The sequence below is a fragment of the Artibeus jamaicensis genome, unplaced genomic scaffold (genome assembly GCF_021234435.1).
Source record: "Artibeus jamaicensis isolate MK-2021 breed Jamaican fruit bat unplaced genomic scaffold, CSHL_Jam_final contig_548, whole genome shotgun sequence".
NCBI lineage: Eukaryota > Metazoa > Chordata > Mammalia > Chiroptera > Phyllostomidae > Artibeus > Artibeus jamaicensis.
The window spans coordinates 9,521,272-9,537,182 of record NW_026521883.1 but is presented as its reverse complement, the minus strand read 5'-3'; the positions used below and the strand labels follow the sequence as shown (position 1 = coordinate 9,537,182).

Genomic DNA, 15,911 nt, shown 5'->3' with positions numbered 1-15,911 from the left:
TTTCTAATCGCACTCTTCAAAGATTATTGTTATTAAATTTTATGTATATCTACTCAGATATTTTATGCCCATGCTAACATCTGTATTATTATGTATGCATTTCTTACGCTATATAAACACAATCATGCTATATAGTTTTGTAAACCTTTTCCCTTAAAAATTTGTTGGGGCATCTTTTCATGAGTACCTAGGACTCCACCTTCTACACATCATCATTTTTTATCCAGATCCATGTTGACGACATTTAGATTACTTTCACACTGTTAAAACTGCCAAAATTTTTCTCCTGAAATTTGTTTCAGTTTTTTTGCTCTAGCATCATGTAGAATAAACTGAATCTATCATTTAATAGCTCCCTGAATATTTGAAAAATCGTCACCATTATCACAGAAACGGGAATAAATGGAAGAACATATGAAAGAAAAGTTCTGAGTGTCATAATACTCGGGAATCACAAAGAGTGGAAAATGATTTCCTTAAATAAAAGCGATCTAAATTGTTACAACACAAAATGGTTGGCTAAATTGTAGTTTTTGAAACTGATGAGATATTACACAGCGATTGCAAACAGGGACTCTGTAGCACCATGACAAACATTACAATGGCACAGTGAAAGAAAACACGCTGTTGCATGTGAACTGAGATTGTGACATATATCTGCATGTGAAAAGGAGGGAAACAGTCAAGTGAAATGTAGCTGCATTAGGGTGATAAGAGCATGAATCATTATTTCCTTTCAAAATATCCTTTAGTATTTTGTGATTTGGTTTCTATAATAAATGAAAAAAATGGTAGTTATTAGAAAGATCAACGTGCCCATTCTTAGTTTCATGGCCCTCAAGGCCCCCTTTGCTTTCTTCCCTGAATATACTCAGATATCAGCCCTTACAGTGAATAGTCAGGTCTTGAAATTCTTGATGGCAAAGCTACCATCAGCAAACAAAGCTTGAAGTGTAACTGCCCACGAGAGAACAGAGTGGGCTGGAAGGGAAGAAACAGAGATCGAACAAGAAAAAGAAGGGACAACCAGAAAGAGCTCCAACTTAAACCATGTTCATGATCGTCCAGTGCTACCATTTTTGTTCTATCTCCACATGAGTAGAAAACTGGTATAAATCTCCAGATCACATGGTCAGGACAACTTGGGAGTCAAAAACCCAGGGTAATGGTTAAGATCTAATGACTCAAGGAAGAAACAGCCATGTTCAAGCCAACACAAAAGTTGGCTATTCCTATTTTAAGAATTTAGAGCCTCAAGCTCTGGTCACAAAAGCAACAGCAGTATTCTTTAAATTCATAAGCACTCATTTCTCCCAAAAAGTTTCATCCATTTATTTTATAACTTCCTGAACAAACCTCAGTCACAATAATATTTTTTAAAAGTATATTTTGCAAATCACTGGTCTATACTGAATATTGACAAAGCATTGGTGAGTAAAAAGACAATCACATTATCTCAGTCACTGTGTGGTTCTGATGAGAGTGGCGTATGTGCCCTGGCTGCTCCAACATTAACTACTGAGGAGATGAGTCACATTTGCAGCTGGGAGCTCACTTCAGAAAAATAGGGACAGAAATACTTGTGCTTATAAGTTAGCAAAGAAGCTCTAGTGTTTGTGTTCACATTTATAGTGAGACGGTAAAACCTTGTCTACTTTCTTGTCAGCTGATCTACTTTCAATATAAATTTCCATTTTTGTCCATTCCCAGAGAATATTTTTTATTAATAACTTGGCAAAACTCTAAAAAGGTATGCTTATCAAATCTTTCTAACTCCTTTTGGTCACCAAAATACTTCCCAATTGCCTACTATGTGAAAGAACTATGTTGGGCCTTTACAACTGAGACACAAGGGTGAAGGTACAAGCTCTGTTCTTTAGGAGCTTACAGTCTTATGGGCAGTAGGGTATGCAATCGCAATTAAAACCAGCCTTTTAAAAACAGAATTGGGACTGAAAAATATCCCAGTATTAGTAATAATGGGATAAAAATAACATGACATGTAATTGCTCAAAGTCAATTACATAAGCACAGGATGCAAAAAGCCCTGATGGCAGCTTATATGAAAAATATGTAAAGGTTTCAGCTGAGTAAAACTCCATAAAATCGTAAAAACCAACTACGTAAACTGGCTGTTAAAGTAGTTACGATACGTTAAAAAAATATTGTGTTGAGATTAAGGAAGAGAACAATCCCACTCTCTCCATATCGAGTGTTACTGGTGCTGTTTTATGAAGCTAAAGAGGAACATCACAAAACTCGGAGTGATGGTGTCGCACATAAGTAAATGCTTGCTAGCAATGATGGTGAAGTATCTGTAAACCATATTATACAAAAAAAGACAATGAATTGAAGGCACACGGCTTAACACAAGACTTGGAGGGGGTGGTAGAAGGGCAGCATACGATTGTGATGAATGCTTTGGAGCTGGTAACCAAGGCCTCAATAGTGCTCCATGACAATAAAGAAGGGCAAATTTCGGCCGGAATTCCAATGCCTTCAGATTCCCAACAATGAATTACCTTATAGATTAATAAATTCTGTGGCTAGGAGTAGTCAAGCAGGGATGGATGACCAACTGTTAAGATGCAATTCTTACACTGAGTGGAAATTATAGATCTCTAAAGCTCGTCCTACCTTGGAAAAGCTTGTGGCTATCTTGTTAGCAGCAAGGATATCAAGAAGATGACACCCATCACAGCTACTCTAAGAACAGTGAACCGTCTCAAAAAGCAGAAAAGATGTTAGGATGTGAGGAATGACTACTGAACTTCATGTGAGACCTAAAAGGCTTTGTGACTTTTAGATGATTGTTAGAAGAGACACTGGGAGGACGGCCAATGGTGGCCAGCCTACCTGACTATGAGCCAACAGCTGGCCTGACCACTATAAAAGAAGCCTCCTATTCCCACTGATTGCAATAGATGTTCTGGTCTCAGAGGTTGCAGTTTTTCCTTGCTGCCTTAAGGGAAAGGCAATTTTTTAAGCCCACTTTCCTCCAATGATCTACCTATTTAATAATGTTCTCTGGCCCTGGCTGGTGTAGCTCAGTGGATTGAACATGGGCCTGCGAACCAAACGACCTCGGTTCGATTCCCAGTCAGGGCACATGCCTGGGTTGCAGGCCAATTCCCAGCAGGGAATGCACGAGAGGCAACCATACATTGATATTTCTCTCCCTCTCTCCTTCCCTTCCCCTCTAAAGATAAATAAATAAAATCTTTAAAAAAATAATGTTTTCTGTACATGCACAGTTCAAAATGTCAAGAATCTGTATGTTCTCCTATATTGGGGACAGTATGAAAACAGCAGCACAGATGCTATTCCTATGTTAACAGGTTCATGAGATGTTGGGGCTCCACAGTGAAAAGGGAGCATTGGCCTGATCCTGCAGGTCAATTTGGAAGGGCTTACAGAGGCAATTCTGTGAACTGGCCTGGTCACTTTTCTTAGACTCACTCAAACTTCGAAGCTGGGCTAGATCTATCGTATTTTTACCTGTGCCTTAAATTGTGAGACATGTACCAACACGTTTACCATCAGTGAGTTGTCATGATTATCACCATGAAATTTATGAAATTAGGAAACACTAACAACCAACCTTTAAAAGTTATGGGAAGTAAACCCTCAAGTTATACATATTTCCCATATGTCCTATGCACTCAGTTGCCACTCTTAAATCCTATGCACAAAAATAGCCAGGCACACTCCGTATTTAAGGATACCATCAGCGAACAAATAGTATATACTAAGAGGCTACTGTGAGCAAGAATTCCTGTGAAGTTCAATGAAAGACAAATGCTCATTCTGGCCAACTTAGGTTATGACTATGGCTGATTACTGCCATTGTCAGAGTATAGGACAGCTTTAATAACGCCAAGTGGCTCTTAAATAATTCTTTATATTCTAAAAAAGTGAAACTCAAATTCCTTCAATAGTACCTTCAATAGCGATACTTGAAGAAGAAACCACATTTTGGTCAATCATATAAAACTGTCACACTGGAGAACTCAGAAAGCAGAGGAATGTCTACCAATGTCAAGTAATGAAACTAGCACTTAAGGATTTCATCTTCTGTGAGAGATATGCTATAGGTCCAACTTCCTTAAGGTTGGTAAGCTCAGTCAAGATATTTTTTCTGGAAGCCAGTAAGGTATTTAAAAAAATTAAAGCTTTTAGGTAAACATAAAAAACAAAATGAACAAAGAGGCATGTCTTTAAAATAATAAACTTAATTTTTAAAAATCCTCAACGGCTGTAGGTCATTACCATTATATAAACAGATCTTCCAAATTAATGAGAACAATGGATAAAATGACGGTGTTATGGCATTTCAGAAAGTGTATTTTACAGTATGTCTTTAAAACGGACATACAGTCTCAGCATGGTAAAATATAGTTTGCAAATTACCAGCCACTCATCCTTTCTTTTGGTATAGATAAAGAAAAAGAAAGAGAATGAATAAACTACCAAAAAGCAAAACCCCATACTACTTGTGTTTCAGGTGGGGGAAAGCACTCGAAGGATGGTTTACAGTTACAGTAATAGCATCGCAGATCCCCAATCAACTCAACTGCTCTCCCAGGAGCCAAAGAGGAAGTAGCTTTTCAGTTGCCTATGTTTATTTTTTCTAGATAGCAAGTAGAGGAGATATACAGTCTGCTAAAAGAGTAAAGAAAATGTGCGTATTTTAAGGCTTCTGGTGAGCTGCATGTTAGTAAACGGAGAAAACAGAATTGACTTACCCGCACTGCCAAGCTGTTTATAAAACCTGTACTCTAAATGAAGCTGTGGGGCACGTGATTTTATTGGTTCCTGAAACCCAAAGAGAGATACTGTCATCAGAATTAGATATGGAATCTAAAGAACTTGTGACACATGGACATGAACTAAAGGAGTAGAATGGAGGGGGTGGGATGTGCAGGGTGGAGGGGAACGAAGGGGGGCGGAATGGGACAACTATAATGGCATAATCAATAAAACATTAAAAAAAAGAATTAGACAAGTAGATTTTTTTCTGTTCCTAAGTTTTCAGCATAAACCAGACTAAAACCTCTTAATATTTTTTGTATTTTTCTTCTTTTGACTTTAAATAATTTTTATTTTTCAATTACAATTGATTTACAGTATTATATTAGTTTCAGGTGTACACGCCAGTGATTAGACAGTATGTAACTTACTAAGTGGTCATCCCAATAAATCTCATACCCATCTGACACCATCCCTAGTTATTACAATATTAATGACTTTACATTCCGCCGACTATTCTGTAACTACAAATTTGTACTTCTTAATCCCTTTGACCTTTTTCACCCATAAGACCACTTAATATTTTAGAGATAATATCCATACGTGATAGCACTTTCTTACCACAATTTCTCTGTGAAATCAAAACAAGGGGGAAGATGAATCTAAACTACATACAATCCTTTCCACAGATATTTAAGTAAAAATATTCTGTATGAGCCATCATTCAAAAATAGCTCCCCCTCATCATTAAGTGTTCTCCTGAAGTGTATTTTCCTAGGAAACTGGATGCCAAACCTTTAAATTAACTATGGTGTGTATTTCCTGCTTGTTTTATTATGAATTTGGGGTGATAAACAGCTTTATTGTTTTTATAAAAATGCTATGTGCTCAGGAAGAAAATTTCAAATCAAAAATTAGGAAGAAACTAAAAATAATCTGAGTTCCTATCATTTTACAGAGAAGACTATTAACATTTTGGTGAATGTTTTTTCAAATATTCACGTATGTAAGTAGACTAAAAATATATTTTAAATAAATGAGATCATGCTGTATTTGCTGTTCTGTAATGTGCCTTGAAATTCAACAATGTGAGAATGACATTTTTCTGCGGCAGTAAGTAAAGCTGTATATTATTTTAATGACTGTAGGAACCCTCCGTATGTATGTATGTATGTACACACACACAATTTTTGGACACTTCGACTGCTTTCAGTTTTCTGTATTATTGAATAATGCAGTAGAAAAATTTTTACATATAGTTTTACATTTAAGAGAATTAGATTATAAATGCAATTGAAATATGTAACTTTAATCGATATGGTGTTCAAGTTTTCAAATACAGAGTTTTCTAAAGACCCCAGAGATAAAACAGACGAACTCCCACACTAGGCTCTATACCAAACTTCAAGAATTGGCTGGTTAATAATTTTGAGTTGACAGTATACCAGGCAACTAGGTAATGAGAAATTCAAACATTATCTTTAAAGATATATCTGCATACTTGGTAGGATGATTTTTATCGAAACCACAGAAAATAAGTATTGGCAAGGATATGGAGAAATTGAAATCCTTGTGCATTGCTGGTGGGAATGGAAAATGGTGAAGCTCATGTGAAAACAGTGGCAATTTCTCAAAACAGTGGCAATTTCTCAAAAAATTAAGCATGGAATCACCATAACATCCAGCAATCCCATTTCTGGATATCTACACACACACACACACACACACACACACACACACAAAATCAGAACTCAAATTGATATCTGTACACCTATGTTCACAGAGGCATTATTCACAACAGTCAAAAGATAGAAGCAACCCAGGTATCTATCAAAAAAGGAATAGATTAAAAAATGTGGGCACATTTTATTGCAAACTTAAGATGGAATATTATTCAGCCATACAAGAATATTTTGACACAGGCCGCAACATGGATGAACCTGAGGACAGTATGCCAAATGAAATAAGCCAGTCTCAAAAGAAAAAAAGCTACAGCATTCCATTTATACAGCAGTCAAATTCATAGATACAGGAGGTTCAGTAGTGGTTACCAGGAGGCAGAAGAAATGGAGAGCTAGTGTTTAATGAGTGCAGGACTTCAGGTGAGGAAGATGAAAAAGTTCTGGAGATGGGTGCTCAACAATGTGAATGTACTAAATACCACTAACCCATACACATAAAGAATGGTTAAAAAACCAAATTCTTGATGTCAACTCCTTGTCAGACATATGATTTTCAAATATTTTTCCCATTTCATGAGTTGCCTTTTCACTGTATTCAGAGTGCTTTAAAACAAAAATTTTTAATTTTGATAAAGTCCAACTTATCTATCATTCATTGCTTATACTTTTCCTTTTCATTGCTTATACTTTCAATGTCATGAAGTTTTCCCCTAAGTTTTCTTCTAGGAGGTTTATAGTTTTAGCTCTTGTGTTTAGGTCTTTGATCCATTTTGAGGGTCCACCTTCACTGCATGTAGATATCCAATTTTCCCAACACCATTTGTTGAAAAAACTGTCCTTTGCCCCATTAAATGGTTACTTATACTTTTTTTTTAATTGTCACGTGAGGACACGTTCACTGATTTTAGAGAGAAGCAAAGGAGGGTAGAGAGAGAGGAAAACAAATATTGGTGAGATAGAGAAACTTTATTGGGCAGTTGCCTCTGGCATGTGCCCTGACAGGGACCAAACCTGCAACCCAGTCAAACCAGCGACTCTTTGGTTTACGAAATGAAGTTCCAACCAACTGAGCCCCAACTAGCCACAACTGGCTGGGGCATTACTTACCCTATTTCTTAGACAGGCTCGAAGGAAGGGGATTCCACAGCTTCCCTTGATAATTCATGATGATGTTAAGTAAGTTTCATGGCAGGAAAGGTTTCTGTATGTAATTTAAATCTCTACCACTGAAATTTAAGCCTCTCTTTTATGTCCTCAAAAACAGATAAAATAGCTCCTCAATAATCTTCAAATAACAAAACTATTCAATCATTTCTCAGACTTCCTTTTTTCAGGCAAAGTAATTTCAATTCCTTTAACCTACCCTCATTGGTCTTATTTTTTAGCTCTTTGATCATCTCACAACTCTTTCTGAACCTACTTGAAGTTTTCTGCATTCTTCTTAAAATACAGAATACATTAAGTCACAAAATTCAGAGGTTTTCTTGAAGTTATCTGTCTATCCCTTTGCTTCTTAGGTTTTATCTAAATCAATTCATGCAGACTGGAACACAGTAGGTCCTCACTTAATGCTAGTAGGGTCCTGGAACTGTGGCAAAACAATGTATAATGGAACCAATTCTATACAACAGGCTAAGAGGTATAAAAAGCAGTTCCTAGGGCACTGATGAGTTGCCCTAATAAAACAACACTGAACAAAATGTTATTCAAGGACCTGCTGTATCATATTCCTAAGGAACGCTAAAGAACTCATTCCCTCATTTATTTGTAAAATCAGCGATCATTAGAGTTGGACTTCAAGTTTTTCAAGTTTCTTGTAGTTAGAAGAAAAATACCTAATATTAATTATCCTGCAGAGTCACTTCCTTATTCATTTAGCTCTTCAGATAGAAAGGGTCACTCTTGAGTCTCCTTTTGCTTTTAAATCTCCCACCTTACCACTCTCAAAGCTGGCAATTACAGAATTTGTTTGCAAGATCACAAATAATTCACATGGAATCAAACAAACATAATTAACAAAATTAATATGGAACCAGACACAGGTTGATCTAAATACTAAAATGCAAAAGTGTTTTTTCTGATGAAAAAGTCTGTTGGTTCTGACAAACCACAAGGGGCAACAGATCCTACATCAAACATAATGCTTTCAAAACTGTATAATGGAAATCTTTGTAAGAAATATTCAATCTGATTTTGGGTAATTAACTTAGCAGATAAAAAAGCAAAACCTCTTTAGATTTATAAGCTGAAAGTGGGAATACAATCACGTATGTTCAAAAATGAGGGGCTTTTATTGGCAAACAGAAGGACTTATAACCTCCTTCAGTACACAGTTCTAGCCTGCTCAGTCAATTGGAGCTTCAAGGTGCTCTTCTGGGAGCACTATGAATAAAGGACATCGGACACAATCAGCCTACAGCTTGTGGAAGGCAGCAAGATTAGCAGTGTGGAGAGATTTTTCTTTTTTACAATTGTTAGAAAAACTCTGTTAAAAATAAAACCAGAAATATCAATGAGGGTGAAGGAGGAACTCATTACCGAATTTTGTTTAAACTGTATATATATATATTTTTTAAATTATATTTTATTGATTATGCTATTATAGTTGTCCCAATTTTCCCTCCTTGCCCTCTTCCACTCAGTACCCCCTACTCTCTAAGGAAATCCCCACATGTTTGTTCATGTCCATGGGTCATGACTATAAATTCTTTGGCTACTCCATTTCCTATACTGTACATCCCCATGGCTATTCTGTAACTACCTATTTGTACTTCTTAATCCCCTCAGCTCTTTACCTATTCCCTCAAACCGCCCCTACCATCTGGTAAACATCAAAATGCTCTCCATATCCATGATTTCATCCCTGTTCTTTTTAAAAAACATTTATTCATTTTTAGAGAGAGGGGAAAGGAGGGAGAAAGCAAGAGAAACATCAATGTGTGGTTGCCTCTCATGCACCCCAAACCAGGGACCTGGCCCACAACCCAGGCATGTGCCTTGACTGGCAATTGAACTGGCCACCCTTTGGTTTGTAGGCCTGCACTCAATCCACTGAGCCACACCAGCCAGGGCTACTTAGTTTGTTTTTCAGATTCAGTTGTTGATAGATATGTATTTTTTGCCATTTTATTGCTCATAGTTTTGATCTTTTTCTTAAATAAGTCACTGTAACATTTCATGTAATAGTGGTTTGGTGATGATGAACTCCTTTAGCTTTCTCTTGACTGGGAAACGTATTACCTGTCCTTCCAGTCTAAATGATAGTTTTGCTGGGTAGAGGAATCTTGGCTTTAGGTCCCTGCTTTTCATGACTTTGAATATTTCCTGCCAATCCCTTCTAGCCTGCAAAGATTCTTTTCAGAAATCAGCCAACAGTCTTATGGGAACTCCCATGTAGTTAACTAACTTCTTTTCTCTTGCTGCTTTTAAGATTCTCTCTTTATCTTTAACCTTTGGCATTTTAATATGATGTTTCTTGGAGTGGGCCTCTTTGTGTCCATCTTGTTTGGGACTTTCTGCTTCCTGAATTTGCATGTCTGTTTCCTTCGCCTATTTAGGGAAGTTTTCTTTCATTATTTTTCAAATTAATTTCCAATTTCTTGATCTTTCTCTTCTTCTGGCACCCCTATGATGCAAATGTTGGAAAGCTTGAAGTTGTCTCAGAGGCTGCTTATACTGTCCTCATTTTGGGGGGATTCTTTTTTCTTCTTGTTGCTCCGATTGGTTGTTTTTTTGTTGCTTATGTTCCAAATTATTGATTTAATTCTCGGCTTCATCCACTCTATTGGTGATTCCTAGTAAATTGTTCTTTATTTCAATTAGTGTATCCCTCATTTCTGATTGAATCTTTTTAAAGCTGTTGAGGTTTTCACTAAGTTTCTTGAGCATCGTTATAACCAATGTTTTGAACTCTGCATCTGACAGATTGCTTATCTCCATTTTATTTAGTTGTTTTTTCTGGAGTTTTGATCTGTTCTTTCATTTGGGCCATACTTTTTTGTTTCTTTGTTTTGCCAGCCTCCCTGTGTTCATTTCTATGTATTAGGTAGAGCTGGTTGACCCCCTGTCTTGGTAGTGTGGCCTAATGTAGTAGATGTCCTGTAGGGTACAGCCTCCCCTTTTACCCAAGCCGGGTACTCAAGGTTTACCCACCACGTGGTCTGAGTACATTCTCCTCTTGTAGTTGAGCTTTGGCTGCTATTGGCAGGTCAATGGAAAGGATTTACCCAGCGGTCAGGTATAAGGACTGGCTGTGACCACTGACCACCAACCTCCTCCCTCTGTGGAGGACCAGCTGTGCAGGGGCAGAGTGGTGGTGCTCCAACATTATCTGTAGCTGTCCACCAGGTGTACAGGCTCTAGGGTTTCCTGGGTGGTACAAGGTCAGCTACCACCTATGTTCTGCTTGGGGCCACCCAGCATAAGCTACAAAGCAATCTGCAGATGGCTGCTCCTTGTGCTGGGCCTGGAGGTTGCCAGGTGAAGACAAGCTGTGAACCTAGCTTGGTGCCACTTAGCAAGAGATACAGGGGCTGCAGGCTCGATTGAAGCCAGCTGTTGCTTGTTTGAGACGACTTAGAAGATGTGAAGGATGAGCCAAAAACCAGTCATTCATGTGGAAAAACCACTGTTAAGAACTTGGGTGGGCTCCATAAGCTGGGTCGGACATTGCGTCAGAGAAACACCAGGGATGGCAAACTGTGTGAATTGAGTTGATGGAGTCTCAAATACAGCTGTCTCCTGCCAGCTCTGTGACTCTGTTCAGGTTCAAAAAAGAAATGATGGCCCCTGCCAGCTGTTCTTTCTGAGAGAATGTTGTCCCTCAGCTCTCGCCCTGATGCCAGACACTTCAGTTCCTCCCGGTGTGCCACTGGTCCCTTTCAAGGTGCTGCCCTGGTGCTGGAGCTCAGAGTAAGTGGGTCTGAATAAGTCTGTGTGGGGGTCTTTTAAGAGGAACTGCTTGGGATTCCAGAAGTTTCTCTCTCCTTGACTTAATCTCCGCTGGTTTTTACACACAGAAGTTATGGGGATTTGTCTTCCTGGCACTGGAACCCTGGACTAGGGGGCCTGGTGTGGGATTGGGACTCTTCACTCCTGAGATACCCCTCCCAAATATTTATCCACCACACATGGGTGTGGGACCAACCGGTTTCACGTCTCTGTCCCTCCTACCAGCCTGGACAGATGTTTACTTTAATTCCGCAGTTGTTAGACTTTCATTCAACTCAATTTCCGACAGTTCTGAGTGATGGCTGTGCTATAGATTAATTTAATTTTGTTGTGGTTGTGTAAAGGGGTGATCCGTGTTTACCTATACCTCTATCTTGACTGAAAGTCCCCAGAATCCACATTGTATATGATTAAAAAAATAGGTTCCTAGATATCCAAGAAATGAGAGCCCGCAATGAAGATCCAAACACAGTAGAACTGAAATAGTACCAGCAAGACTTCCTTTCATTTCTCTGCCGGATGCTGATTACACATTTCCTCAGAAGGAAGGCTATTTGCCAGAATCACAGTTATTCTGGAACACACATGTCTGCCTGAAATCCTAAACCAGCAGCAGCCAGTTACCTTGTAGGACTGTTAACACTTAAGGCCAATTTTGCTGTTACAATGAAAAGGGCTCAATTACTGCCCTTATATTGCCCACAAAGAATATAGACCAAACAGCAAGAGAGGAGACCCACAGACAAGATTGTTATCCTCTAAAAAGCCTTTATTTAAGATTTGTTTTAAAGAAAAATGAGGTGCTAAAATATACCATACTAGATAACATAAAGTCTATTTTTAGCTTTAATTCAGCCATATAAAATAGAATGAAGATTTATTAAAATTTAAAAGTAAAATGTAATCATCAGTCATGGCAACAATACATTATGCAAGTTTTATCTAAATAGGTCAACTAGTATGAATCTGGAAGGAGAAATCTAGATAGAATGGTCCCTAACAGAAGACTCAAAACATAGCTTGATAAATAAGAAACAATAACAAATACACAGTACTGAGGCAATATTTTAAAATATTTTAGGGGCTGCTTATTCCTGTTACTATTCCTACAGCATCAAAATTATTACAACTTACCAAAGTAATAAAACAGAAAAAGTAGAAGAGCAGATGAACTAGAGGACATATTTACAGAATAGCCAAATCTGTATAAAGTTTTAAATGGTTAATCCTTTTGATAGTCAATCTAAGAAAATATTTGGCATGCACTGTTACATTCATTACCTCTTCTTACTCCCATTTCTTCAACAAGAGTTCCAAGGTAACAACCAGAACACTTGGTTCCCTAGCAGCTACCTGCTTTAAGCCCTGCTCTTTGCTCACCTCTTTGTAGAGAAACCAACCCGATAACCGTCAGTTTTTCACAAGACAACTCTTAACTCCTCCACAAACTGACAAACTGAACAAGAGGAAGGGGCCAACCACAGAGCAGGTGTGGATGTAGTAGGTGAAACTCATGAGAAAAGAAGAGCATTTAATTGTCACAAGATCCAGCCTTCAACCATTAACCCCTCTGTCTTTGAAATAGTAAAGCCCCAAACTGCCCAGAACTACCTGCAAACCCTAGGAAACTTACTAGAATTTAGTGGGAGGACAAACATTTATACACATTTCATAGAAACTAGAAATATAAAACATTTCATATAACTAGAGATGGTTTTATATCAACCTTAAAAATAAAGAACTTTTTCTTCTAAAATTGTTAATCCTTAAAAATAATATAATTATTCTTTTTTAATAGGATGATATTTTCAATGACTAGTTAGTTATAAGATTAGGACTTACAAAACCAATTAAACTCTTTGCTTCAAGTTTGACCCCATGATGCAGTTTTCATGTTTGGCAGCTTTTTAAGACAATGGTTAGATGATTAAATTTGTTTCTGTATTAAATCTATTAACAAATATATTTTTAAAATTAATCCACCACCTTGACCAGTGTAGTTCAGTTGTTCTGGTGCTGTCCTGAAAAGTGAAAGGTCGCCAGTTCAATTCCTGGTCAGGGCACATGCCTGGGTTGCAGGTTTGGCCCCCAGTTGGGGTGCATCCAAGAGGCAACTGATTGATTTTTCTCTCTCACATTGAGGTTTCTCTCCCTTTCTTTCTCTCTCCCTTTCTTTCTCCCCCCTCTCTGAAAATAAATAAGTAAAAACCCTTTAAAAAATGAATCAGTCATATTCAAGAAAATGGTAAAATTTCCTAATTATTTTATCTTTCAAAGTAGCACTGTGAAAGATACGAAGTTCAGCAAAATTACTGTTTTTTCCAGTGATATTTTTTCCCTTCTGGCTGTTTTTTATTAACTACTTTTTATTCATCATGGCTAACATTATAGTTAGCATCATCTAATGCATACAGTGATTCATGATTATAACACCGTATACTGAAGAAAAACGACTATGTGGGATCATAGGCAAGTGGAAAAAAATCAATGTTAGTATTTTTGTAAATGTTCACAACTACTTCCTGTAACAAGAAAGATGTGAGGGGTGAGAGCATTAGCATATACTTAGCACAAACATAGATTCTACTCACCAGTTTGATAGCTACATATTCATTGGTGTAGAGATTTTTACCTAGGGGAAAAGCAAAATGTATGTTTTAGTGACATTTATTCAGGAAAATGCAAAGCAAAATTGTAGCTTACAGGTCATGAGAAAGGTCACATTTCCATATATGAAATATGATTTGAAAGTAAAAAGCTAAACAGTAATGATGAGACCCAGGAAGACAAAAAAAAACAAAACAGCTTTGAGTGTTTGAAAATTTAAGTTAGACATGAGAATTTTTTTAAAAAGAAAAGAACTCTCTTTTTCTCTCTCAAATATACAGGTTTTGTCAGTTAACATTTTTCCAATCATTAAACCATTGAGGCCAAGGGGGAAAAAAAGCCAGAATTTCAAAGATACAGAGATTTTTAACTCTTGGCACAATAAGCACAAATCCTCGCTTTTCTAACTCACTGACAAATGGGGATATTGAAATCATCTTTTTGTGCCTAGCAACAAACACAGTATCTCAGCAGTCCCCAACCTTTTTGGTACCAGAGACCAGTTTCCTGAAGGACTGGGGGGGGCAGGAGGAGCTCAGGTGAGCTTAGCTCCCTCACTGGCTATGGAGGTTTGGGCAGGAAGACAGAAGGTGGAGCTCCAGTGAGCTTTGCTGGCAGCCTGGTTCGCAGGTTGGGGACCCCTGTAGTATCTGATGTACAAGTGGTAACAGATGTTGCTAAGGGGAACCAAGTTGACTTGATACATAGAGAAGGTTCTGAGAAAGTTCTAGGGCAATAAAAAAAAGGCTAGTTTGGCCCTGGCTGCTGTGGCTCAGCGGATTGAGTGCTGGCCTGTGAACCAAAGGGTCACCTGTTTGATTCCCAGTCTAGGGCACATGCCTGGGTTGTGGGCCAGGTCTCCAGAGTAAGGGGTGTGCGAGAGGCAACCACACATTGATGTTTCTCTCCCTCTTTCCCCTTCCCTTGTCCCCTCTCTAAAAATAAATAAATAACATCTTAAAAAAAGAAGAAGGCTAGTTTAGAATCAGATGATGGGTAATCCTCAAAGCAAATGTAGGAGTTCCAACCTCATTATTCATTCACCTTGCTGAGAAAACACCAAAGGTCTTTTGCTAAGAGAAAAAGCACAATGGTCAAAGTTGTATTTTTTAAATACTAATTTGGTCCCAATGTGTAAGATAAAAGAGAGGACAGCAAGTTTTTATAGCAGAACATTTAAAGATTAACTCCTACCACATAAAGTGTGATTATGAAGATTACATGAGTTAGAATACATCAAAGTCCTTTGTAAACTGCAAGATGCTGGATAAACCTAATTTTTATTACTTTTATTATCATTATAGGTATGAGGCAATAATTTCTGAAAGAGAATGACTTAAAAGTAGGACTTATATCAAAGAAATTTTAAGAAACATCCAGCCACTTCTGGATTACATGTTAAAGTGAGGGGTGATGAAAAGAGAAAGGTCAAAAATGAGGCTCAATCAGTGCAGAACAAAAAGAGAACCAAGAGAGCAGGCAATGATCATTCCACTCCACCATGATGCCTTCCTCCAAGTTCTCACTAAACCTAAAAATAATAGACAAATTGAGAAATACTCCTCATCTTTGGTTTTCATGTCTGTATAAAAGATACAATCACAGAAGCGTAATAAATGAAACAGTCTGTGTAACGCCAAATGTGATGACTGATGCTTCACAAAATGCTAGCTTGCTTGTATTGGCATATTTTCGGGGGCAGGGCACCAAAAGAACTGAACACATGTCACCCCCTTAAAAAATAATTATCTTTACACCTAAGAAGCACTGGGAGTGACTAGATAATTCTCTTTGGCTATGCATTACTAGAATAAACTCCTTTGCCAGGGGGCATCATTAAGACAGAACAGGCAGACACAATATCTTTCCATGTAGGAAGGTAGACAATTATTCAATCACTATCCTCAATGATAGATGACAGTA

General features: G+C 37.7%; 1 protein-coding gene across 7 annotated transcripts in view; it reads right to left on the bottom strand.

The window, feature by feature from the left end:
• CSNK1G1 (casein kinase 1 gamma 1) overlaps positions 1-15,911 on the bottom strand; it is a 171,688-nt gene that overhangs the window by 81,179 nt on the left and 74,598 nt on the right. For all 7 annotated transcript variants that reach the window (XM_037155590.2, XM_037155589.2, XM_037155593.2 and 4 more), the window contains exons 3-4: positions 13,973-14,013; positions 4,746-4,815 (exon numbers count right to left, since the gene is read on the bottom strand). In XM_037155590.2, coding sequence (XP_037011485.1) covers positions 4,746-4,815; positions 13,973-14,013 — 111 coding nt within the window. The remainder of the gene's footprint in view (positions 1-4,745; positions 4,816-13,972; positions 14,014-15,911) is intronic.